The sequence below is a fragment of the Cebus imitator genome, unplaced genomic scaffold, assembly GCF_001604975.1.
Source record: "Cebus imitator isolate Cc_AM_T3 unplaced genomic scaffold, Cebus_imitator-1.0 Scaffold248, whole genome shotgun sequence".
NCBI lineage: Eukaryota > Metazoa > Chordata > Mammalia > Primates > Cebidae > Cebus > Cebus imitator.
Genome location: NW_016107563.1, coordinates 3,265,601 through 3,292,023, shown reverse-complemented (window position 1 = coordinate 3,292,023; position 26,423 = coordinate 3,265,601). Strand labels below are relative to the sequence as shown.

Genomic DNA, 26,423 nt, shown 5'->3' with positions numbered 1-26,423 from the left:
ACCACGTCTGGCCAACATTTTACATTTTAATCAGTGTTTTTCTTTATCTACATCTTCTGGGGTCCATGTAAGATCTAGCCAAGGAAACAACGTTGAAGTCCATTTCTTCTTGGGCGTTTTGAATTCAAAATGAATTTTCACAGGTGCTAACAGTTATCTGAGCTGGAAGATGTAGAAACCAAGTTACTTGTGAAGCAAAAGTTACCTCCATGCCTGTGGGAAGACAAATCTGGTGGCATTTAAGACACAGTGACAATATGGAGGAATCAGGAGAGACTAGCAGAAGCAAGAGGTGACAAGGCTTGAGGTTGGGTTGGTGGCAGTCATTTACCAAAGGCCTGGAGTACAGAGGAAGTAAAATGCAAAATGGCACTGCAGAGACAGCATCAATGGGACGTGTGGTGTTTAGGTGTGGGGAGCAGCGAGATGTACCCGTTGAGAAACTTGTGACCTTTTTGCAGATGGCCCAGGAGCTCCTGTTGGTACTGCATGTTGCCTTGGTGAGTGAATGAGGGCAGCTGAGTATTACATGAGGACCACAGCAGAATGTGGCCTGGCACATCGTTGGTTAAGGTACATCCGGGCTTTGAGACATTTTCCTCTGGTCCTCCTGAGCCCTGAAGTCCCTGAGACCCCTCTGGGCTCCCTTTAAAATCTCCTCTCCACCCACAGATAGCAGCAAGAATCAGACTGAGCTCCTGGCACGGAGCTTTTCCATGAAGTTTATTAGAAGGGCACTTAACAAGAGGAAGAGAGGGGACGAGAGGACACAAATCTTTAACAATAGGGGTACGATGCTTAAAACAGGTGCTCTGCTTTTAAGATAAAAAAGTTAGAAAAATCTAAAACACTATAAATACATACATGCTTTTTACAAAGATATTGAAAGGTCAGGCCGGCTGAATAGTAAAGGTATCAACATAGTCAATGCTCTATTCCCCATCCCTCAACACACACCAAAGTAAGAGTCCAGAACAGCCGAGTTGCAACAGCAGCAGTGAAGGTGAGTGAAGGCTTCTTGGATAAAGACGGTTCCATCTCTCTGGGTAATGCTTTCAACCCCTAGCAAGGGAGGGGACTTGGTTCAGAGGACCCTTGTGGAAGGGCCCAGATTTGACTCACAGCTGCCTGTTTTTACACGTGGCCACTTGTTTAGCCAGTCTGGTTTGGTGTTTCTGGATGCTGAGCCAAAAAGCCACTACACCCTCCACCAACCTTCAGAACTGGCTGTGCCACAGCTCTTCCAGCCACTGTCCTTGGGCAGAGAGACCTTTCTAACTTTCTTTAAAAAATTAAATAGTTATCTGAATGGTTTTAAGAAATTATTACATAAATATAAAAACACCAGCATACTAGAGTATACAGTATACATCTGCATTAAAAAAGAAGAAAATCCATTACAGAATCACTGAGAATTTCTCAATCCAGTTTACATGAGCGGCAAGCTGCTTTTTGCATGACAGCTGTGTTTTTGAACAATTGCCTGTTTAGTCCATGGTCTCCTCACCACCTCCCCGTGGGAGATGCTTCATCTTCATTTTGGATCCATGTCCTCATGCATCCATTTTTCTGCTTCCCCTTCCCACTTGAGAAGTGGCTGATGCTCCTTAAACGGTGATGGAAATACACTGTGAAGACTGTTACCTGAAAGGGGCCTACAAGGGAACATTTTTGCCACACAAAGTACAACTTTGCTGTGTTGAGGTTTTGTTCTGGTAAAGTGAGGACACATATTTTGGGGAACCTCCCAACTCTAGCCAAGTCACACTATAAGAAACAGGGTCCAGGGCTAAACGTGTGCCCTCTCGCTGCTGGTATCCCCCTCGGTGAACAGTCCCACAAGCAGCCTGCAGATTCTTTTCCCTACATCTGTCAGGACGAAAGAGAGTGGTCTAACCTGAGCTCTGGCCCTGTGGAGACCCTCACGGAGCCTGAGGCTGAGAATGAAACAGATCTTTGCTTCCTCCCCAGATTACTCACATAGATACGTGCATGACATGCACACACTACTACAAACCTTCCTGTCATCTGAGTAAAAGCATTTCCCCTGGAATATGTCCAAACTCTAGGACGCCAAGGGGAGATGGAGAAAAAAGAAACTAAGCACACGACATGTGCTATAGCTCACTTCGGTATGTTAACAATGGTTTAAAAAAAATAATCACCACGGTCATTTAAAAAATACAGATAACATAAGGACAATGGAGATGTCTGCCAGCAGCTTTGCCCTCATGTGTGCTCTCCCTAAGAGTCAAAGTCCCCGCTCCTGACTCTAGGCTTATCTCAAAATGTCAGGTCTACAGCCTGCCAGGAAGGTGGCCGGCTAAGGATGTTCCAGCACAGGCCTGTAATCCACACCGGCGGGGTAGCCACCTATGCATGCATGGGAAGGAGAGAGGAAAGGGAGTAAAAATCGGCTCCTTGGAAGGGGCTGAAGACAAGGATCCATGTCCTACTGCTAGCTACACTCAGGTCAGTGTCAGCACAAGCTACAAGGTGAAGATGTCATGGCGGGGAGCCCAGGGCAGGGGCAACACATGCGATCGTGTTGCCTAGATGAACGCCCCTTAAAACCACTCTAGCCACCACCAGCACTCCTCTAGCACTGCCCCGGTTTCTTGCCCCTTTCAGCTGTCCTTTAAAAAAGTCTAATATACAAATGCCATTCATAAAACAGGATTTTAGAACTAAACTAGTTTGTGGCTTCAAGGAAGGACACTAATGTTATACCAGAGTGCCTATGTAGCACTGTATGGTGGAAATGGCACAATTTCCTAACCTCTTAGGTATGATCAAATTTATTTTCAGTGATGCCACAGGTGGCTCTGCCTACAGTCTCACATATCCTCCTCTGGTGGTCTAGTCTATAAAGGGCTAAGGAAGTAGCCTTTGGAAACATGCAAAACTCAAAATTTCATGCTCCTACAAGTAGCCAAGCATGAGGGCTCTAAGACACCATCCAAATGCAGCCAAACATGTCATTTCATCACATTCGAAGTTTATAACAAAGTATAGACTTTTTTCCCCCTTTACCTGGAATCAGACAGGACTTGCACTGGATCACCAGAATCAGGCTGCGGCTGAAGCTCGTTCCCAGGCACTTGGAGAGCTGTGTGCCACAGAAGCCCTCACAGGATGGCGCAGCAGGTGAATGCAGGCCCTCGGAAACTGCTGCCCATGGCTTTTAGGAGGGGGGACCATGACTGCTCTAGCAAATGGAATATTTGTGTCCTGGGTCTCAGAGCTGGCTGGGAGCATGAAACACATGTACAGGATGTTCCGGGGACTCCCTGTGCAAGAAATAGGCCGCAGATGATTTCACACCAGGCAAATGCTTCAGACTTGCAGAATTTGGCCCTCTGAGAGGAAGTGAAGGGTTCTGTGTTGTCCGAGTTCTGGGTCAGTACTCCTTCAAGGAGACTTGAGTCTGTCAAGGTGCTCCTTCGGTCTCTTCCTGTGTCCTCAGGAGGCTTGGGGAGCAGCTCTCCTAACTGGAAACCTTGTGGCTAGAGCTTCAGAGGCACAGGATCCTGCAGGTGGGGCACTGGGAAGCCCGTCCATCTTCCTCCAACGTCAGAAATCTCATCACATTTGAGGTTTACAACCTGCCAAAATTATACACACTTCCTTCCCTTCACCTGGAATAAAGCAGGACTTCCATAGGAAATCCCTTGATTTTTCCTGCTATATAGCCATGCAAAAATGTGGGATAGGTCATTTTATACACAAAAAGAGCAGCAAAGAATAAAGTACCAATTGAAGGTGGCAGTTCTGTCTGTCGTGTTTTGCAAAAGGCTGGGAAAAGAAGAGGGCTCTTTTTTCCAGTTGAAGTAATTTTGACTAAGTTTTCTCCCTAACTGCCACTGGGAGCCGTACTTATTACACAATATAACTGCTACAGTTGTCACTGATGATCCTCTACTGGGAGCAAGATCATCTTATATCCCAGGGGGAAGATGACAGACCTCTTTGTACCAAGCCTGCAATTTTCAAAGGTGTAAAAATATTTTGATAGCCCTTTTCAGTTGCCTATGTTGGCCTGAGATGTTTCCCTTCTGGTGAATGTGCTTCTGTAAATTTCCGCTTCCAGAAGTGCTAGCAGGTGTCCCTTCAACAAAACCTGGAAAAGCTTCACCTTAGAAGAGAGAAGGGAGAGAAGCAGTTGCTGGGTCTAACTCAGGTTTCCCAGTCAATGTGCCAGGCCAGGATTTTTAAAGAAGATGTATAAACCAAACATTGAAAAGAGCATATGATAAAGTTGATTTAATTAATGCAACTGACTACATCCACCAATATAGCCATTTGCATCAGAATCCGGAGCAAGCTCTGACTGGTGACGCACGCCCAGCGTGGTGGGGCCTGCAACCAAATGCCATCCCACGACAAGAACGTCCTATTTCATGAGAACACTTACCATCATTTGAATCTCTTTGAGATTAATGTGATAATAGACACTATACATTGCATATGCACTGGGACTCAGCAGATGCTTCCAACTTTTCAAAGTGAAAAAGGAAAAACCTAAGAGTTTTTAAAGCCGTGGCGCTCACCAATGTTTCCTGCTGTCCTGTGGGCAGGTTCTGCTGAACACACGCCTTCTAGTCAGTATGTTCTGAGAGGGGAGGGAGGGAGACAAGCTCCTTTCCTCACCCCAGGTCCATCCAGCTCACGAGGGGCAGGGTGTGCTGGAGCGGTGGGGCTAGGCTGGGAATGTTCATTGGAAGAGGCATTGTCACAAGCATCAGAGAGCTGGGCATGAGGTCCGCATGGCCCTGCGGGCTCTTTCTACCTAGAATGCCCTTCCAAGGTGAACTACACTGCAGTCCTAGACAGAAGGGCGTTTCTGGTTGGACTGTGACATCCCAGAAAGCTGTCAACCAAAAAAGGAGTCTGCGGGGAGGGGGCTGGTGGTGTAATACTACCTGTTCTGCTCACTTAAGCCACCAGAGCAGAAGCCGTTTCTTGCCCTTCGAAGTGGGGCCAAAGGGCAAATGTGTTTGGCAGACACAGCTGTTCATAACATCCACCTCTGGGTTTGCTCATGTGTTTCAGAAAACAGGTGGGTGCACCCCTTCAGTTGAGGGAGAAAGATTTCTTCTTCCTTGACAATAATGGGTTGAGTAGAGTTTCAATTCTCTCAACTTCCTGCATGACCTTTTCCCCAAGCCCGCCCTCCCCTACCATACTCAATGTCTCTTAAGACACACTGGAACAGCGGATGCTTGGGGAGCCCATCTGGGTGAGGACCTTGTCAAGCCACTGCAAAGGCCCATTCAGGTGCAGCTCGATCCAGCAAGGGGTACTGGTCACAGTCTGTCTCCTGTAAGAAATAGGGAAAGGGGTGGGTGGGGGACTTAATCTCCAGAAGGCTACACAAGTCAGAAAACTTTTTCTGTTTTGGTGACAGTTGTCTTCCCAAAGCCAGAGAGAGACCCTACCTTGTTAGATGCTGTCCTAGAAGCGTTACCAATAACTTCTGAAACTACCAGGCCAAACTCCTCCACCCAGGGGGGACTTTGGGTAAATTAAGTTCTCTTGAGGGGGAAGGAAGCTGACCTTAAAGAGTTAAACATGTAAAGTCAATTGCAAAGAGTTAAATGCGTAAAAGTTGCAGGCCAGGCGCAGTGGCTCATGCCTGTAATCCCAGGACTTTGGGAGGCCAAGGCAGGCAGATCACAAGGTCAGGAGTTCAAGACCAGCCTAACATGGTGAAACCCCATCTCTACTAAAACTACAAAAATTAGCTGGGCATGGTGGTGTGCGCCTGTAATCCCAGGTACTCAGGAGGCTGAGGCAGGAGAATTGCTTGAACCCGGGAGGCAGAGGTTGCAGGGAGCCAAGATCGTGCCACTGCACTCTAGCCTGGGCGACAGAGCGAGACTCCATATCAAAAACAAAGTTAATTGCAGGGTACCCCAGAGGCCCCCCAGTTACTGTAACAGGTCCCCTAATAAAGGAGACCTCCAACCTGAGCAGAGGGCTCCCTGGCTTCCATCTGTACCACATGGGCTCGTGCCACTCCCCTATCTCCAAATCCAGGCCCAGCCCCAGCAGGCCGTGATGACGTGTGTGTGTCTGATTGAGGGGTGTTTTTTACATAGTGCCAACAGTGTCCACATGCCTTCGGTTCCCAATGTGCTGATATAATTCTCATCTACAGCCTTATTTTGGAAAATCTTACAAGCAGAGCGAGCCATGGAACAATTACTGGAAAAAACCAAGGCACACCACACGTTTCTTTTCCCCAAAGCACTTTGTCTAAATTCAGGCTTGTTGATGACGCAGCTTGCAGGCAGCCTCCCAAAGGCCTCCACTGAGCAAAGGCTATCTGCTGAGGCTGGAGTCACTGGTGCCAGCTGGAGGTGAGAGGTGTGGGCCTTGGTCCCTGCTTTTGGCCACCTCACAGAGAGAAGGGCTGAAATCTTACTCTGCTTGGCCCAAGAGGCAGGAGGACGACAAGGCTGTTCTGGGAAGGGGCCGTGCCCGCCTGTCGGGCTGCTGTGCAGTGCTGCCAGGCAGCGGTGACGCGGTGGGCCACAGAGGACTGGGTGTGCTGGCAGGACATCCCGCGTGGTGATACAGTGTCCCCAGGGAAAGGCTCCGCCACCTAAGAACCTCTTCCTAGCACTTAGAGCATTGCGATGCCACACCAGGAACGGGGCTGCTGTCTGGAGGGCACTACCCTCCGTGCTTGGCCTATGCTTTGCCTGTGCAGAGGGGAGGTTCAGAAATGGGCCTGCAGATCCTGGGGAATCTGCATGAGCGAGGGTACCTGAGTGTGGCCCTCTGGACTACAGCCTGGTGTAAGAAGAGCAAATGGATGTCCCCTTGCTCTTTTCCACTGCAGTCCATCTTTAAAGATGTCCCTTCGCCACTAAAAAAAAGATTAATTTCCTAACCTTTCACTCCCATTCCCTAAATGATCTAAGCCAGGGCTAAAAGGTTGCTTAAAACATTTCTCCAGCTGGACCTTTGGACCTGGGCTAATCTCTTCAGGCCATAACATGGTTTTAAGTTCTTCTGAGGTCTGACCACTTTGATTGCTCAATTGGTCACTCCTGGATTTCACAGACACCCCAGAGAGCAAGGGGCTATGTTCCCTGACACCTGGAGCGGACACAGAAGAACAGCAGCTAAAATACGGTAAGTGGAAGAGGAGGATTTTGCAGGACGACACCCTCTAATGAGAATCTGACTTTCCATAAGTCATGCTCATCTGGATTTCATTACAAACGGTGGCCCGAGGCCAATACTGAAATGGGTTTGGCGTGGGTGCAGCATGACTGCAAAACAAAATGGATTCCAAACATCTGGAAAAATGAAGAGAAGGGGAGAATAGCTTGCAAGGCGCTGGCTCCAGCTGATGTGTGGGCACCTCTGCGTCTACCACGGGAGCTGGCTGGCGGCTGGCAGGGGGGAGTGTGGAGCAGAAGGTGGGGGCACACAGCCCGGCCTCTCGGCAAACTCCTGTCCATGAGTGGAAAGAAAAGGGATGGGATTCTCTAAACCCAAAGCAGAATGGCCTGAGAGATTCAACCAAGCAGACCAGGTAGACCTGAACTCTGTCAGGGCCATGTTTAAACCAAAATCTAGGGCTGGGCACGGGGGCTCACGCCTGCCATCCCATCACTTTGGGAGGCTGAGGCAGGCGGATCTCCTGAGCTCAGGAGTCTGAGACCACCCTGGGCAACACGGTGAAACCCCTTCTCTACTAAAATACAAAAAATTAGCCGGATGTGGTGGTGTGCTCCTGTAATCCCAACTACTCGGGAGGCTGAGGCAGGAGAATCCCTTGAGTCCCAGAGGCAGAGATTGCAGTGAGCCGAGATGGCCCATGCACTTCAGCTTGGGTGGCAGACTGAGACTCCATCTCAAAAAAGAAAAAAAGAAACTAGTATCTAGAATTCTAAAAAAGTCATTTCTCAGCAAGGAAATTTTGTTCCCTTATCACTACGCAAATCTCCTCCCTTCCCTGCCTCTCAGTTTTAACATCCTGGGCTCCTCAGCATCACCAGGGGCCCTGAGTCAGAAATGGAACCACAGAGGAGAAAAGAAACAATGAGCTGAAGACCTAACTTCCTGAAGAGGGTCATTCTAAAACATCAGCCCAAACAAAGAATAAGGAAGAGGCCAAGAGGGCAGAGTTTTAGACACAGCTATTTTCTACCCGTGTGAGGCAAGTCACGCTTCCTCCCTGGACCTTAGCTCTCATCTGTATAGGGGGATGATGCCGGCGTCCCCACCCAGGGCTGGGACGAAGGGAAGATGGAGCGTGTGTTTACAGTGTCTGCAGCTGTTTGGTTCCATCAAGCATCGCTCTGCAATCCCTCCTCCTGTGCTGCTGGCCCAGCCCCTCCTGCCTGCCAGGCCATGACCTCTCTCTAATCTTCGGTCTCTGCTCTGGGCGCCAGGGATGGCCTAGCTCACCTCCGAGGAGCCCCTGGCTGCTCTGCCGTCCTGAGTCACCTGGAGTTAGGTCCCCTGATGTTAGCAGCACCTGTAACTGACCTGTACTCTGCTCCCCAGCCTTTGACGAAGCTCATGCGGATGGTGCACATTCGAGTCAACTGGTAGACAGCCTCGAAGCCCTGGTTGACGGACTGGGCCAGGAGGGCAGCAAACTCCTGGTTGTTGAAGATCTTCAGGTTGCATCCTGCCAACAACAAAGAAACAGGACTGTGGGGGTAGAAGGGGCCAGGTCCATTGCTCCTGTCCTGGATAAAGCAAGCCCTGGACCCCCCCAGACCAGCCTGATTGATACAGCTCCGGGGACACATGGTGCATGATGCATTTCCCATACACTCCACGCTAGTACGCGAGGGACAGGCCGACTTGGTCCTTCCCATTGAACACACCTCCTCACCAGGAGGTGCACAGCTGACATATCTGCAAGGGGAGATGGAAGGCTGACCCCTAAGTTCCGACTCCCAGAGCGGACAGAATTTTCCAAGTGGGACTCTGAGAATAGGGAGATGGTGTGGAGAGGGGAGGCTTGCCCTGGGCAAGGGGGCCAGGGGACAGAGAGACAAGGGACCTGGGCCAGGGTGCCCATGCTGTGTGGGGTCTGGTCGCCCACCTAGGAACAGGAGCTCTGGTCATTCCACAGCAAGCAGTGGCAGCAGAGACAGGCTGGCCGAAAGGCTACTGGGCCTGCCGTCCCATGGGAAGCTCAGCAGAGGGCCCAGGGCACCTTCCACCAGGGCTCTTCTGATGAATACACCTGGTGCTGGGGCCAGGAGGGAGGGTGCGATCTGGGCCACATTTTGGCCTCTGGCACCAGGCTGGGTGAAGGTGACATTCACAGCTGAGTGAAGGTGTGCATCTAATTCTCCAGACAGTAAAACTAAAGACAGTCACAAAGTTTAAAATAAATGTCATTTGAAGTCATACTGCCTGAGTGCCAGGAATGCGTGAACCCGAAAAATAAAGACAAAAGCACATGCCGGAAATAGCCAAAAGGTGAGCTGGGGTAATGCTTATGAATGAGCCAACAGCAGTCTCCTGTTCTTGCTGTGTGACTCTGAGCTGGTCACATTCTCTTGGGGACCCCGTGTCTCTGTATAATGAGGGGCTGGCCTCAGAGGTCCTTCCAGCTCTGACATTCTATGAGCTGACAAACAACACCAGAGCCAATTCAGCCCTCACCCAAAAGATGGGGGTGGGGCCGGGGAAGGGAGGAGGCAGAAGGCCAAGAACGTCACTTCCTCTTCTCATTCTCTCCAAGGACAAGGGTGATGGAGCAGGGCTGAACCTGGGCCCTGATCCCCAACAGAGCCAAGAAGCAGAAGAGGACCAGACTTGAGAGTCCATCAGTCCTTCTCATCCGAGGCCCCATCCGGGCTTGGCCACTTACTAGCTGTGTGTCCTTGGGCAGGTGGCTGAAACACTCTGAACTTGTCTCCTCAAAGTGTCTCCCGACTTACAGAGCCAGAGAATAACTGGAGAGGACTAGACGAGGTCAAAGATCAGAATGTACTCTGTAAATGCAACCCCAGAGTGCTCTGGAAACCCGCTGTGCTGTTACCATTTCAGACTCTGCATTCTAAAGTTTCCCTTGTCCGTAGCCCACCACTTCCCCCCACCATCTGCTTCTCAGTGGGCAGGAAAGGGCATGTGGCACATGTCGCAGGCCGCGTTCTGTGGGCTGCCTGCCCAGTGGCTGCATCCCCTGTGAGAAGTGGGCTTTGGCTGGGGCTTTCTGCCTTGGTTTCCTAAGGAAAGAAGCCTTAGATGGGATCAGCTGCCTGCCTGATCTTTCTGTCCAGGTGTGGCCCTGTTGAAACCACTCTCAGGGGTGCAGCCCAACACATCTTCTTGGGGTACAGGTGGGATTTTTCAGGCTCACTCAGAAAACCCTCAGGAGTTCCCTAGAGTCACTCTCGTGTCCCTCCATGGCCTCCTGCTGTTGTGCTTTTCAAACATTTTCCCCTGACTGTCTCATACGTGGCCCTCCTCCAGCCAGAGTGCCGCCCAGCCATGCCCTGCCCTCCATTACCTCAGGGCCTTTGCCTGGGCTGTTTCCCTGTCTAGAATGCCCTTCCTGTGCCTAATGCCTACCTATCCTTCAAGGTCCGGATGCTTCTCCACCATGAAGACATCCCTGATCCATCACAACAGCTAAATGGGCCTTCTCTCTACCTGGGCTACTGGGCTGGTGCTTAGCACCCCTCCCTCATACTGAACTCTTCAGTGTCTTTGTCTTACGTGCTCTGCAGGTTTGTAAGGTCTTTGCAGGGACAGAGCAGGGCCCCATCTACCTCTTCATCCCCTACAGCACCTGGCACGAAGCCCTGCACACTGTCTGTCTGTGCAATGCGGGAGTGAAGAAAGGAAGCCATGTTGCCTGTGTATCCACTCACAGGTACCTGCAACGGGCAGGTACCCACAGGTTAAAGGCAGACCCATCAGATGCTACATCTGCTCCCTGGAGGTTCAGGGAAAGCACAGTTAGATCTGTGGGCACAGAAAAAACCCAACTGAATCACCATCAGATTGACAACGCCATCAACACTGAGCAGAAAAGGTGAGAAAGACGGACTCTCCAGCATCCCAGGCATGCGCTCAGAGAGGGACCTCAGGGCAGGGGTGCCTGTGTGGCTGCCTTACCTGGTGGGATCTTGCAGACGGTGGCTGGGTGCCAGCCATAACGCTGGTTACAGTTGGGAGACTGGACAAAGATAGCGCTGTCACTGAGGCACTCTGCGAAGACCTCCCCTCCAATGTAGTAGAGCCGCACGCCTCTTCCTACAGAGATTCAGGTTAGACTGGACAGGGTGACTTTGCTCACACACAATGGCCCGGGGGCCACCTGAGGCTTGCAAAGGAGGCAGGGCTGCTCCCAGCGACTGACAGCCTCCCCAGGCAAATGGGCCCCAAAGCCCAGGCCTAAAGTAGGGGAAATCATGGGCAATGCTGGATTCCTGAAGCCACGGGAGGCAGATGACAAGAAAAGCACATGGGATAGGTCTCAACGACAGCCTTTGCCACTGAGTAGGCATAAGCCTCAGTCAAATTATTCACCCTCTGAGCCTTTGTTTGTCTCTACGATAGGGATGGGGGCTGGGCGCAGCGTCTCACACCTGTAATCCCAGAGCTTTAGGAAGGCAAGGTGGGAGGACCACTTGGGGCCAGGAGTTCAAGGCCAGCCTGAGCAACAGCGTGAGACTTCATCTCTACAAAAATATTTTTTAAAAGTTAGCCGGGCATCGTGCCATATGCCTGTAGTCCTGGCTGCTTGGGAGGCTGAGGCAGGCAGATTGCTTGAGTCCAGGGGTTCAAGACGGCAGTGAGCTCTGATCACGCCACTGCACTCCAGCCTGGGAGACGAAGTGAGACCCTAACTCAAATAATAAAAATAAAAATAAAGGGAACGATGATAATCCCTACCCTTGTAGGATTACTGTGAAACACGCAGTAAGCTCCTGTAAGTGTCGGCTTCTCCTGCTGCTGCTGCCACCCCACCACCTACTACTGTTTGGTCTCTTCACACTCTAAGATTCAGAGATTCATTCAGTACACCTGCTGGGCTCCATCTGATGAAACAGACGCCCCAAGGAGCCCTTTATCGCAGGGACGGTTTAACACGACCCCCATATTTTTTTTCCTTCCGTCAATGCATTTTTCTAAAACATTCCAGAGGTTTATACCATTTACTTTTCTTTCATCTCTTAAATCCACTCCAGATGGACAGAAATTATTTTTAAATTGGCTCTGCAGCTCAAACAGTTACGTAAACTCTGACAGTGAGCTCTTTGCTCAGACAGGGATGGTCCCTTATCCTGCATAGGAAAATCTCTGTTCCATTCCTGGGGAAGCAGCTCAGAGGCCAGAACACGGAGCCAGATGTTATAGGCCCAGCATGAGGTGGGATGAACACCAGGCAGCTGATCCATGCATCCCTGGATATCCCCTGCCCTGCCTCCTATTCCCTCAACCACTCCTCATTTTCTCTGGCTTTAGTTCTGCAGGGTGCTGGTGTCGCAGCGTCCTCAGGAGGGGTGACTGCCGCCTGTCCACAACTGTCAAGTCAGTAAGAGCAGGAGGCAGAGGCAAGGATGTGAAGACCCAGACTAAAATGTTTGTTTCATTTCAGTAACTTAAAAAAATATATTTATGGCCAGGTACGGTTGCTCATGCCTGTAATCCCAGGACTTTGAGAGGCTGAGGCAGGTGGATCAAGAGGTCAGGAGTTTGAGACCAGCCTGGCCAATATGATGAAACCCCATCTCTACTAAAGATACAAAAAATGGTGGTGCATGCCTGTAGTCTCAGCTACTCAGGAGGCTGAGACAGAAGAACTGCTTGAACCCGAGAGGCAGTTTTGCATACCTTTTATGGTTATAAAACTGCCAGAACTGGCCGGGCGCGGTGGCTCACGCCTGTAATCCCAGCACTTTGGGAGGTAGAGGTGGGCGGATCACAAGGTCAAGAGATCGAGACCATCCTGGCCAACACGGTGAAACCCTGTCTCTACTAAAACTACAAAAATAAGCAGGGCATGGTGGTGGGTGCCTGTAATCCCAGCTACTCAGGATGCTGAGGTAGGAGAATCACTTGAGCTCAGGAGGCGGAGGTTGCGGTGAGTCGAGCTCATGCCACTGCACTCCAGCCTGGGGGAATAGAGAGACTGTGGCTCCCCACCAAAAAAAAACAGATTTCATATGTTGCCTTTCTCATAGACGCTCCTTTCTGGATCCCTTAAGTGAAGTACTTTCCTCTGTGGCCTCCAGATTTTCTGAGATTGTATCTTTGAGTGAGAATGATCAACTGGCCTGAACACTACCCATCTGGCCCCTAAACAGGGCAACAGAGAATATGGGGGACTTGCTGAGGCAGCGAGTCTTCCCCCATTCCCAGCAGGAGGCAGAGCACAGCTAAGGATGGGTTCCGTGCAGAGGGTGTGTTGGGGCCTAGGACTGGTGGGGGATAGAGCAGTGGGGACAGGATGGGGAGGGCAGGGGATGCAGCCACCCCATACCGATGTGCCTCCGCGTCAGCTCCACTGCTGCGTTCCTGTTGACGTTAGAGAGCAGCCCTAGGCAGAAGCGCTCTGAGTTGGAGGGGTCGGTGAAGCCGTCCACAGTCATGGATGGCTGCGAGGCATGGAACGTCTCCCCGACGCGCTGGTTCAGCTCGTAGTAGGAGATGGAGCACCAGAAGGCTGGCTCGCAGTAGGTGACTGGCTGCAGGTCTGCGCACACAGAGTAGGCTACCGGGTCAGTGGGTGCCCCAGGCCCCATGCTCCCTCGATGGGGTCCCATGGAGGCTCTGGAAAACCATTTCCCTGCATTTCAGAGGGTATTAATAATCTCCCCTACCCCGTGCCTTTTATTGTATAAAACTGGCAGGACACACCAGAACAAGGTGTGTGGAGGAGACTGCGTCAGCCTTGCCATGGTATGAGTGTAAAGGGCTATTGATTTTTTTTTTTTTTTTTTTTTTTTTTTAAGCTCATAGAGGTCCCGCCCCGCCTGCTTGGCCTTGACTGGATGGAGGGAGTCTTCAAGGAGGGACTAGGTCAAACCGGAAGAGGACCAGGGGACCACCCAGTACACACACCGTGGGGCAGGCCACAGCTTCTGCACGGTCACCTCCCAGCCTCTCTTGCAAGATCCCCAGAGTAACCCACATTAATCCTTGCCCCTAAAAGGGCTTTCAGGCTTTGGCTCTGCACAGCCTTAGGGGCAAACTCCAGGCCTGTGGAGCTGCAGCTTCCAAGCCTACAGCAGCTGAGTGGGTTCCCAAAGGCACACCGCATCAGTGCAGTGGACACACCAGGCATCGTCTGCAGACTGAGCCCGGGGCCACGTCTGTTATCACAGAAACTGTTTTCCACATTTACCTAGATGCTGGCTACTGGGGTGGTTGGACACAAGAGCGGCTGGAGAAGATTGGCATGGGTCCCAGGTGTCTGTGCAGCCTCCATCAGGAGCTCCTCAAAGCAAAACTGCCACCATGAAAGGGGCTGCTGCCTTTTCTCAGAAGAGTAAATGGTGGCTTTTCCTCACACTGGACACTTCCCAGCCTTCCATTTCCTGGGGCCTCCTCGCCCTCCTCTTGCCCCAGCAGCCGTGGCACTATGCCCTTGCAATTCCCACCCACACCGATGCCACAGCCTCTGGACCAGGACTGCCTTGTGCCCCACGCCAGCCATTTCCAACTGCTTCTCTGTGCTGCACTGACTGCCGGGCGTGAGCCCCAAGCCCAATACTCTGCCTGATGCCCACCTGAATCCCATCCACGTGCCGAAGAATCAGGGAGTCGTCCCTGCTCATTCATACTCTTCCATCTCAAACCTTCAGCCTGGCTCTGAAGTCCCTCTGGCTCTTAAACATACCTGGGGCCACCCCGTTACTGAGGGTGCGCCTCTGTGTGAGCATCCTGACTGTCCAACTCGACCACGGGGTCCTAGGGCCCAGGGTGACATCTCTCCTCACTCTCTTTAACCTTCAGCGTGGGGCTCTGATGCGGGAGGAGCAGGAGAGACTCGCCATGCCCACATCTCAGCCCTGGCCTGAGAGCCTTGCTCACTGGGTGCCAGGCAATGTCTAGGAGAGAGCCCACCAGGGACCTCTGCTCATCAGACCTACTGAAGGTGTGTGGAGCCCAGGAGAGAAAAGTCAAAAGCCGTTCTGCCCACAGGAAGGGGCCTGGTTGCCCCTGCTGGACAGAGTGCCCTGATCCCCTTTGGGGGTCTAGGCACATGATCCCTTCTAAGAGCAAGTAGAGCACTACCATGCACAGCAAAGGGGCAGGCCAGGAACACCCTGCACTCCACACACACCCAGCAAGTGTCAGCTGGAGGGTTGGGACGCCCTGGGTCAGGTTTTTCAACTTCAGCACTACTGACATTTGGGGCCAGGTAACTCTTTGTTGGGTGGGTGGGCGGGTCTGTACGTTGCAGGGTGTTTGGCTGCATCCTAGTCCCTACTGACTAGGCGCTGGCAGTATACATCCATATCACCCCCTCAAGCTGCGGCAATAAAAAAAGGCTGCGGATATTGCCAGATGTCTTCTGGGGGCAAAAGGACCTCCAGTTGAAAACCACTGCCCTAGATATTAACTGGATCGTGGGGCAGAGGCTTTAAAGCCATCCTCCAGACGGACTGGAGGTCAGTCTTGGCTCAGGCACAGACGAGATGTGTGGCTGCAAGCAAACCAGCTACTCTCTCTGGGTCCCATCCTGTTTCCTCTCTGTGCTGTTTCTGGACAGAGCCAACTTACGGGAAGTGCAGGGCGCACACCAAGCACTCAGCACATGGTTTTAACAATGATAATAACCCGACTCTGTGAACGTGAACACAGCCCGGTCCTATCCTCATCACCAACAAGATGAGTGGCAAAGCATTCTTGCCCCTTTCCGCTCTTCCTGGGGGGGAGCAAAGGAAGATAAGGATGAAGGCATCCAAGATACTTAATGCGGAAGGGAGGAATGACAGGGCCAGGAGCAGCTGTGGCTTGTGCTCTGGCTCCTAAGTTGAGGCTGAGCCACGTCAGCCACATCCAGCGCCGGCTTTGCTTGATGCTTCAACATTCCAATGAGATAAGCTACATTCTAAACAATGTGGTCACTAAAATGTGAGCTATGTTGCTTTGGAAACTTAAAAAAAATCCTCCAAGTGCAATCCAAGCATTCAGAGTGGTCAGGCAGTATATCAGTGCTGCTGGCCACCGCTGCCCCAGTGCGGGCTCTGCGGATCCTGTGTGACCGTGGCAACGTGACCTCCTTCTGTAACCTCAGTTTTCTAGTCCATACAATGACTGCGGTGCACCAGAGGGCAGTAAGGCGGCCGGGCGCGGTGGCTCACGCCTGATCCCAGCACTTCAGGAGGCAGAGACAGACAGATCATGAGGTCAGGAGTTTGAGACCAGCCTGACCAATATGGTGAAACCCTGTCCCTACTAAAAAATACAAAAATTAGCTCAGTGGGGTGGTGGTGCATGCCTGTAGTTCCAGCTACTCGGGAGGCTGAAGCAGAATTGCTGGAAGCTGGTGGCAGTGAGCCGAGATCGCACCACTGCACTCCAGTCTGGGTGACAGAGCAAGACTCCATCTCAAAAACAACAACGAAGGCAATCAAGCTGACCACCTAGGTCACTGTTCCACCACGGGTCAGCCTGAACATAGAGCTTTGGCTGGCCCTGGCTGGCTCAGCAATGTGGAGAACAGAACACAGTCCTCACCCCAAAATCATAAAGCCCTGCCCAGCATTCTCTGGGTTTAGTCCAGGCAGAAGAGAAAGAGCTAGGCTCCCAGGAACAGCAACCCAGCCCACATTCAAAGAAAGGAAAAGCCGGCAGGCCACCCATTGTGTGGCGTGGTGCTGGGACCATGCTCTGGGGAAGGGTGGGCTTCAAGGACCCTCAGAATCGAGGCGGGCTTGGGGTCCTAGGCCGAGAGGCCCTCCCAAGCAGATCTGGGCCCTTATCCAAACAGCCCTGCAACTCCCAGACACACACGGGACAGTGTTGTGGGAAACCCCGGATACCAGGAGCCTGGCACGTCACTAGGAAGATGCTAGTTTGAAGGAGCAGTGAAATCAGGCCAGCGGCGAAGCCTGCAGGCTGCCATTTCAGAGAGGGCTGTTTGGACAAGCTGCCCTGTGTTCAGAAGTGGGACTGAGGCAGGTCAGCATCCCAGCCATGCACTTTCTATTCTCTGCAAACAACTAAAAGCCAGCTGTGCCTCTCCCTCCTTTCTAGGTCCCTCCCACTCATCATGCCTCAGCTGCTTCCTCCCGGAACTTGTGCAAGAGGAGAGGCAGGTCGGAAAGCATGATCACCACCTCTGGGTTCTGCCTTCAATGGCACATTTTTCTTTAAAAAACAATAACAACAATAATAAAAAACACTATATATGCCCTCATTTCTTTCCCAAAGGACTTATCCTGACCCTGGTTAGTACCAGAGAAGCCAAAAGGACTCTGGAATGAAGGCAGCTATAAATGGAGGTTATAGCTACTGCAAAAGCATACAACTTGGCTCTGAGCTTCCTAGCAGACAAGGCAAAAAGGGAACATGATATGATATGTGGCTCAGGTTGCTGGATGGGCAATGCTTACTGGCTCTTTGGGGGAAACAAAGCTTGTCCTGGCACTAAATTTTGAAAGGAATCTATCTCAGGCTGGGCATGGTGGGTCACACCTGTAATCCCAGCAGTTTGGAGGCTGAGGCGGGTGGATCATGAGGTCAGGAGTTTGAGACCTGCCTGGCCAATACAGTAAAACCCCATCTCTACTAAAAAATATGAAAAAAATTAGTGGGCATGGTGGCATGTGCCCATAGTCCCAGCTACTTAGGAGGCTGGGGCAGGAGAATCGCTGGAACTCTGGAAGCAGAGGTTGCAGTGACCAGAGATCATGCCACTGCACTCCAGCCTGGGGAGACTCCATCTCAAAAAAAAAAAAGAAAGTTTCTCAGGGGGAAGTGGCAACCTCTCCCTGCACCAATTAAGCAAATAAGATCTGGTTCCTAGGGTTTACCAACAAATCAGAAGCAATTCTACAGAATTGCTTTTTTATTTTTTATTTTATAAGATGGGGTTTCACCATGACGGCCAGGCTGGTCTCGAACTCCTGACCTCAGGTGATCCACCCACCTCGGCCTCCCAAAGTGCTAGGATTACAGGCGTGAGCCACTGTGCCCGGCCTACAGGATTGCTTTTTACATTTTTACAGAATTTTTACATTTACAGAATTTTTGCATTTCACCAAAAATACAGAAGCGCCTCTGGGAGAATGACTACTGGGGGTAAGGTGACACACCCCAGCGGAGAGTAGTTTCACCTCCAGGCTGAGCATTCCGCACACCTGGGGTGGGAGACGATGGCACCTGCCCAAGGCCTTCCCTTCAAACAGCCCTGCTCCCGGCCAGACTCCTGAGTCTGTGCTGATCTCTCTTCCCAGAGCAGAAGTGTCAGAGATGCAGAAACCTCCAGCCTCAGCCGTTGTCCCCCGCCCCCACCAGTGTGGTGTCGGCCAGACTTCTCGAGTGGCATGGGGCACTTAATCCACGGCTGGCCCCCTGCCAGCGTAACGCATTGGCTGGCCTCAGTTTTCAGTCCTGTTCCAAGCTGGCACAGACGTTCCATTTTGTTTAAGAAAAAGAAAACAGAATAAAACCCAGAAGGCAACACTTGGATTAAGGGATGCCTATTAAAAACATGTGCGAGAGATTCAAATCCGGTAAAGGAAGAGGTGGGGAGGCAAGAGGGGGAAATTAACTTTCTCCTATAAATGGAAAGCAAGGAACTGGCAAAGGCCAACAGCACCACCGCTGCAAGGCAAAGGTCAGAACAGAAAGGGACTGGCTTCCCCCCGGCCCACCTCACTGCGGAAGGCAGTTCTTACTCTAGGAGATTCCACACTCCGGATTCCATGTTCCTCATCTGCCACATCTCAGCCCTGCCTGGGTCATCTGCCTGGACTGCCCACCCCCCTCCTCAGCAGGGACTCCACCTTTAAGGTCCAACTCACGTGGCTATGAAGCACTCCCTCACCGCCTCAATGCTGAATTAGCCTCGTGTCCCAGAAACACGGTACCCGAGTCTCTTGTGCTATAGGGTGAGGTCTCTGTGAGCCCACGCCAGCTGTGTCCCAGCACCCACGGTACTAATTTCCAACCTATGCATCTGAGGACTAAAACACCAAACCAAGCGGCACGGAGACCCCCATGCCCTTTTAGCTTAGGACCAGCTTACTGCAACCAGGAACAGTGGCAAAGTCTAAAAGCCGGACCCTCAGGAGCATGAAGACAGAGCTGGCAGCTGACTTCCTGTCACCATTTCGCCTGCCTGTGATTTCACAAGTGTGGGGAAGGTGGGAGCCGGAGGCTGCCTTAGAAAACAGCCTTGGGTCCAGGCGCGGTGGCTCACACCTGTCATCCCAGCACTTTGGGAGGCCAAGGCGGGTAGACCACTTGAGGTCAGGAATTTAAGACCAGCCTGGCCAACACGGTGAAACCCTGTCTCTACTAAAAATACAAAAATTCGCCAGGTATGGTGGTATGCCCCTATAATCCCAGCTACTCGGGAGGCTGAGGCAGGAGAATTGCTTGAGCCTGGGAGGCGGAGGTCGCAGTGAGCCGAGATTGTACCACTGCACTCCAGCCTGGGCGACAGAGTGAGACTCCATCACAAAACAAAAAAAGAGCCTTGGGCAGCAGCATGGAGATACCTGGAACTAGGCTGAGCCTGTGCCCTGGGCCGCTGTGCACCCCCAGGCTGCCCTGCCGCCACACTCCTCCCTACCTCTCTCCCGTGGCACCAGCACCCTGGGAGGCCATCACCTCCTTAAACTCCAGCTCAGCTGCTCCCCGGGGCTCTCCCTGGTACATTATTTTCCTCAGTCACAGCTCCTCCCTGATTGTCTCACTTGAAAGCGGGGAACAACTTACTCACCCAGCAGAAGCCAGCTCACTACCTTTTTCCTCTCCCCACCTGCCTCCTCCTTCCCCTCCACTTGCCCCAATCCTTCCGACTTAAATGCCTAGGAAATTCCCAGTGACTCACCCAGCACGCTGTGTCTAACAGGCATATCACCTGCTCATAACCCCTTCCCTGCGAACAAAGTGCCAGGGTCTCTGAGAGCCTGCCTGCGGGCAGGATGCTGAGCCAGGTGTCAGCCAGGAGTCCCTGCCCCTTACCAGAAGTGGCTTTACTGTGGAAGGAGGCTTAACCTTCCCCAGACCCGAACCCTGGGGCTAATGCCTGGAGTGGGGAGGAAATGAAAGAAGCCAGATGTCCTCTGCTTACTTTCTTTTTGTAGGGTAATTTCATAATAATCTCTTTAAAAGAAATAATCAGATGTCCTGAGATGTCCCCATGTCTTCCTAGGAAGAGCTCCCTGTGTTTGCTTCCATCCGAGGGTTTGGGACACGCTGACTGTGAGCTGGCTGCCTCCACCTCCCTGCCTTTCGCTTGCCCTTCAGCGCACTGCTGACTTCAGCCCCCACCTCTCCCCACAAACCGCTCCCTAAAGGCTGCCCTTGAACCCCTGATGCCAAATGCAAGGCCTCTTCTTACATCTTATTTTGCATCTCCGCAGGACCTGCTCGTGGCCACCATCCTTTAGGGCTTCCCCCACTCAGCTGCCGTGACCCCATCATCCCCCTGACCTCAGCCTTCCCCAAGAACCCCCCACACACAACCCAGGTGTGTCTCTGGCTGTCTTTCCCTCTTGAGCTGGGTCTGCCTCTCCACTAAATTCATCCATGCCATGACTTTGGCCAGACGTCATCAGCGTTTCCAGAGTGAGATCTACAGCTGGGCAGTGGGGCAATAAGAGAGAACTGCAGGGGCGGTGGCTCACACCTGGAATCCCAGCACTTTGGGAGGTCAAGGTGGGCAGATCACGAGGTCAGGAGATCGAGACCATACTGGCCATTATGAAACCCCGTCTCTACTAAGATACAAAAAAGCTGGTCGTGGTGGCGCGCACCTGTAGTCCCAGCTACTCGGGAGGCTGAGGTAGGGGAATCGCTTGAATCCAGGAAGACAGATTGCCGTGAGCCGAGGTCGTGCCGCTGCACTCCAGCCTGGGTGAGTGCCTGAACCCTCAGAGGACTTCATCTGCACCTATTTCTTGTGTTAGAATCATTTTTGGTCCTGCTTATTGATGCCAACAAGGCCGTAGCCTCCTGATGGCTGGGTCTGGGGTCCCTCTTACAATCCCCTGCCTGAACTGGCGTACTGACAAGACGCATCTGGGGATGAGGGAGTGCAGAAGAGGCAGGCAAGCAGGCAGGGCTTACCCCCCAGGGGCCACAGCCTAGCATCCATCTCCAACGTAAAAGTCAGCAAATGCCTTGCCTGAGCCTTGTTCCTCCAAGTGAGGAAGGTGGGGACAGCTGGTCTAAACGGCCCAGCAAGGCAGTGTCATGCTGCAGTGGGGGTGCACGCTCTGGAGTGACAGGGCCTGAGTTCAAAGCCAGCTTCTCCATTCACTAGCTGTGAATCTGGGACGCATGAGTTCACTGATTTGTTCCCTGGTTTCCTAATCCATAAAATGAACAATCACAACACTTCTGCCTTACAAAGTTACAAGGATTGGGTTAACGCACAGGAAGCACTCTGAATACCAGTCAACAGCAGACTCTCCAGAAATGTTTGCCATCACCCTCACCCGCTTCCAGCTATGACAGTGGGAGTCCAGGCAACCTTTCTAGGTAGGGATGACATCAGTGATGGGTTTGAATAGATGAAGGGAGCACAGGGGCCAATGAAGCAGAGAAGAAGCCGGACCTGTCAGTGCCGTGTCTCACCCAGAATCCTAACCATGACTCGCTCAGCGACTCGCCCCCGATTCACGCCTTCCCAGCAGAGGTGCAACTAGGCCAGTGCAAAGTGCGTCCATTTTCTGATGGCCAGGCTAGGGCATGGTTCTCCCTTTGGAACAAATAACCTAAGAATTCTTAACTCTCAGGCAAGCTGCCTGAGGAAGGGAAGGAGAACCATGTTAACAGGGGACGCTGCCTTGGGTCCAAGCTCAAGAAACAAACATCCCATCATCCTCGTCTACACCGTCTAGCCGTCTAGAGGGCAGTTCGCAGCAAACTACCACTTTGAGTCTAAACCACTGCATCCGGCATCAGCCACCTCCAAGCTGCCTTGGGACTGCTATGGTTTTAAAGTCAAGTGTCTGCTCAAAAGGCTATTGACTAAAAGTGTTACCTGGACCCCAGGAAGGTTTTAAAATGGCACAGAAAGGCTGGGCATGGTGGCTTACACCTGTAATCCCAGCACTTTGGGAGGTCAAGGCAGACGGAGCACCTTAGCTCGGGAGTTCGAGACCAGCCTGACCAACATGGAGAAACTCCAACTCTAATGAAAATACAAAATTAGCTGGGTGTGGTGGCGTGTGCCTGTAATCCCAGCTACTCGAGAGCCTGGGGCAGGAGAACGGCTTGAACCCGGGAGGCAGAGGTTGCAGTGAGCCAAGATCACACCATTGCACTCCTGCCTAGGCAGCAAGAGCAAAACTAGTTCTAACAAAAAAAAAGGAGGGGGGTGGGGGTGGGGGCCACAGAAAATAAATCTAAAACAGCCAATCTCAAAAGCTGATCGTGGCCTTTAATTTCTCAAGTGTTAACTTTGCTTCTAGCCTTCAGTTTGTTTTTAATAACTCAGTACTTTCATATCAGGAATCTGACCTTCCCTCTGCAAAGCCCAGAACTCACAGTGATATTATTTTACAAAAACGTTAAAAACAGATCCCCTCAAGTCACATCCCACCCTTCCCAGGTCAGCCTGCTTTAAAGGGTTTCAGACATCTCTTATATTCCAAATGATGAGTTTCTTCATCTGACGCTGTCAGTCAAGGTCTGGAAGCAAATGGGCACAAAAGCCTGTCCAATCCACTTTGATTCGCCAAGAAATATTAACTATTTCTCTTCCTGAGCCACAAGTTCAGCCTCCGTAATAAAGCCCCAAAGAAAATCCAACTTACATTTTCTAAAACCGCCGGACCCGAATATAAAAAAAAAAAACAAACTCCCCTCAGTAAAAACTAAACGGATATTTCATTTGTTTTGAGCCCTTTGGCAGGACCCTTGAAAGCCTATGCCAGTCTGCAGAACTGACGGACCCTACTGGGTTAGAAAAGTCAAGCCTTGGGAAAACTGACCCAGAAGTCTAGCAACAGAGAAACGTTGTGGAAACAATGGATCCTCCACTCCAAAACATCATGAGACAACGCACGACGATAAACAAAACACCTAAATACGGAAACGTGTTTACAAATTAACATAACAAGAAAAAGCGGTGAAAAACGAGATACGCACTATGATCTCAGTGGCAAGGCACAGATGTATATATGCCTGATACACAAATATCAGGGCTGCGGGCACACAAAGCCAGTTCTGTTAGGGTGGTGGGATTATGGGCACTTTGACTTTATTTTTGAATTCCTTATATGTTGCTGTTTTAAGAAAAATTACATAACTATAAGACGAAATACTCGAATAAGTATATTTGAAACAAATCTATAAATGTCAGGGGGCTGGAGTCTGCACGGCTGTCCATGGCTCTGCACCAAACCTCACACGTATACTTAGCTGACCACAGACCCTCGTTCTGCTGGGCAAAAAGTCTGGGGAATTTTCATTCACTCACGTCTACCCACCACCCAGGGGAAATTCAAACCCGGCATATGGTTGGCTTTCCTGCCACTGCTGTTCTCAGATTTCCCCGTTCTGTGGTGACCTCAGCATCACCGTAACCAGAAACCTGATGGGCTGAGCTGGGCTGATGGTGGGGGTCGGGGAAGAGCCTTACCTTCAGGGGCCCCCTCCCCACACTAGTGACCCACCAGGGCTTCGGCGAGCAGGGGTTCCAGTGTGTGCACAAGGAGATACTTACCCAAGTTATTGTGTGCTGGGGACATCGGATTCGGGGATAGGTTTGGAGAACCTGCGAGGTGAGACATAGTTGTGAGACTTCGCAAAAGATTCTTGGCCTGGAGAGCCAAATTACTGAACACTTACATCAGGGCGGGGTAGCTCAACACAGCAGAACGGAGCCTCCGAGTCCCAGGAGAAGGCCTACCCCAGGCTCTTGCCTCTACTCTCCCTCCCTTGACCTCCATGTCTTGTCTGGAATGAATGGATTGAGTAGATGGTCTCAGAGGTCTCTGATGATTTTATGATCCTAACCAAGACTCCCAGCTCAGGGCGGCTAAGTTCTCAACTAGAATAGGTGACACCCTTTTTTCTGTAGTTGACACCACCTGCCCTATTAACTATGGCCTCAGGACAATGAGAGGAGCAGGGAAACCCTTCTCCCAAACTGCAAAGATCCAGGCAGCAGGAGGCCAGTCCTCCCACACATGAGGGGCTTGAAGCCTCCCCAGCGTCACCAGCCACTGACTTTGGTCAGAGGCTGCAAACAGCTCAGGTGCTGGAAAGACTGATTTCAGGAAGCTCACAAACCTGCCGCAGAAGCCCTGCAACTCAAAAACCAGACTGACACTATGCAAAAGATGATGGTGCACGTGGGAAAACGTCTACACGTACCCAAGTCTTACTCTGCTGTGTTCTCTTCTCCTCTCACCTCCGGAAAAAAAGAACTCACATGGTATCGGCCTTCCAAAATAAACAGTGGACACCCTTCCAGAGCAGCACTCTGCCTGTCCCCTCCTTTGTTCCTCTATCAAGGAGGCTGCAGAGGCTGGGCACGATGGCGCACATCTATAATCCCAGCGCTTTGAGAGGCCGAGGCTGGGGGATCACTTGAGCCCAGGAGTCTGAGACCAGCCGGGGCAATATGGGAAGACCCCATCTCTACAGAAAAAAAAAAAAAATAGCCAAGGGTGGTGAAGACTGAGCTTAGGAGAGGTCGAGGCTGCAGCGAGCCATGTTTGCACCACTGCACACCAGCCTGGGCAACACAGTGAGACTGTTTCAAAAAATAATCATTAAAATTAAAAAGGAGGCTACTTATGAACCATCCTGTGGGGTCTGGTTCCTCCCCGTGAAATCTACTAGTCCTGGGACTGCGTCCAGCACGCGGCCTCAAGCGAATGCTGCCTTGCGCTGTTGGTGGGGGGGGCTTTCCTTTTGCCCTAACTCAGCTGTAACCTCCCTGAGAGCAAAGGCGGAATCACGGATTTCTCCTTCTCACCTGTAGCCCCTAATTTAAAGGGGGATGCGGAATATTCACTGGGAGAACTGAGTTACAGAATCAGTCACAGGGTCTGGATACCCCCGCAAGTCAGCTATGTGAGTTTGGCTAAGCCGTTTAACTTCCCTGAGCCTTAATGTTTTCCTCAGGTATAAAATGAGGATAATGTCATCTAGTGTGTGACATGTGAAAATTAAGTGAGACCATGCACATAGAAGTGCTTACGCCATGACCACTATGTGGCAGACACCCGATAAATGCTTGTCCCGTGGTAGCCTGCACCACGAAGACCTAGGAAGGCCAAGGGCCTTCTCGAGAGTCTAAAAGGGGGCATATGCAGGTGAGGGGACACAGGGGACAGCAAGGTGACCCTCTGGCCCTGAGACACTACCACATCCCTGGGGGCAGGGAAGCCAAGCGCATGAGCAACTGAGTGAAGAACAGAGACTGAGACAGGAGGGCTCCCACCCGCCGCCCGCATGCTGGCTGGGGTCCGAAATCTAGTCTGTCTCTACTTTGGATAAATCACTCATGTTCACAACAAGGCCCTCCAGGCACACTCAATGAGAGGATAGGAAGAGGGGACAGGGAAAAGAGAAAACCAGGGCACAAAGGAGCAAGATGAGGGAAAAGAAATGAGAGCTGACAGCGAGAAATCCGGGCTGCTCTTTCCAATCTCCAGCCCCTCTGGACCGTGAGTGCTGGTAACGATAATCACTGTGCAAATACAGAGAGCAGCAGCGAGGGAAGAGGGAACGCAGAGTGGGAAGAAACACAGCAGCTGGAGAGATGCTGCTCCGCTGGCCTGCCTCCCGTGCCTGTGATGAACAGCTGCAGGCTTGCAGCAGTCACTTGGCATCGGATACAGGAAGGTCTTCGATGCATTCCAGCTGGTTCGCGCCGCTAGCCACTCCGCCAGGTGGGTGCGTTTCACGGGGTGTGCTCAACCCAAAGGTGCCACGATGCCCAGGCTGGATTTCAGCAACTACAACGTACACGTGAGTTTCTCGTTCTCTCAGGAACTACACAATCTCAGCCAGGTGCGGTGTAACCCCAGCACTTTGGGAGGCCGAGGTGGGCAAATCACCTGAGGTCAGGAGTTCAAGACCAGCCTGACCGATGTGGCAAAACCCTGTCTCTCCTAAAAATACAAAAATGGGCCAGGTGTGGTGGGGCACACCTGTAATCCCAGCTACTTGGAAGGCTGAGGAAGGATAATCGCTTGAACCTGGGAGGCAGAGGTTGCAGTGAGCCAAGATCGCACCATTGCACTTCAGCCTGGGAGACAGAGGGAGACTCTGTCTTGGCA

At 51.7% G+C, this 26,423-nt stretch overlaps 1 protein-coding gene across 3 annotated transcripts in view; it reads right to left on the bottom strand.

Moving 5' to 3' along the window:
• Positions 1 to 685: 685 nt before the first annotated feature.
• Positions 686 to 26,423, bottom strand: part of SMAD3 (SMAD family member 3) — a 152,124-nt gene continuing 126,386 nt past the window's right edge. For all 3 annotated transcript variants that reach the window (XM_017498677.2, XM_017498678.2, XM_017498679.2), the window contains 5 exons: positions 23,855 to 23,905; positions 13,478 to 13,690; positions 11,107 to 11,244; positions 8,509 to 8,653; positions 686 to 5,320 (listed from right to left, as the gene is read on the bottom strand). In XM_017498677.2, coding sequence (XP_017354166.1) covers positions 5,197 to 5,320; positions 8,509 to 8,653; positions 11,107 to 11,244; positions 13,478 to 13,690; positions 23,855 to 23,905 — 671 coding nt within the window. In that variant the 3' untranslated portion in view covers positions 686 to 5,196. The remainder of the gene's footprint in view (positions 5,321 to 8,508; positions 8,654 to 11,106; positions 11,245 to 13,477; positions 13,691 to 23,854; positions 23,906 to 26,423) is intronic.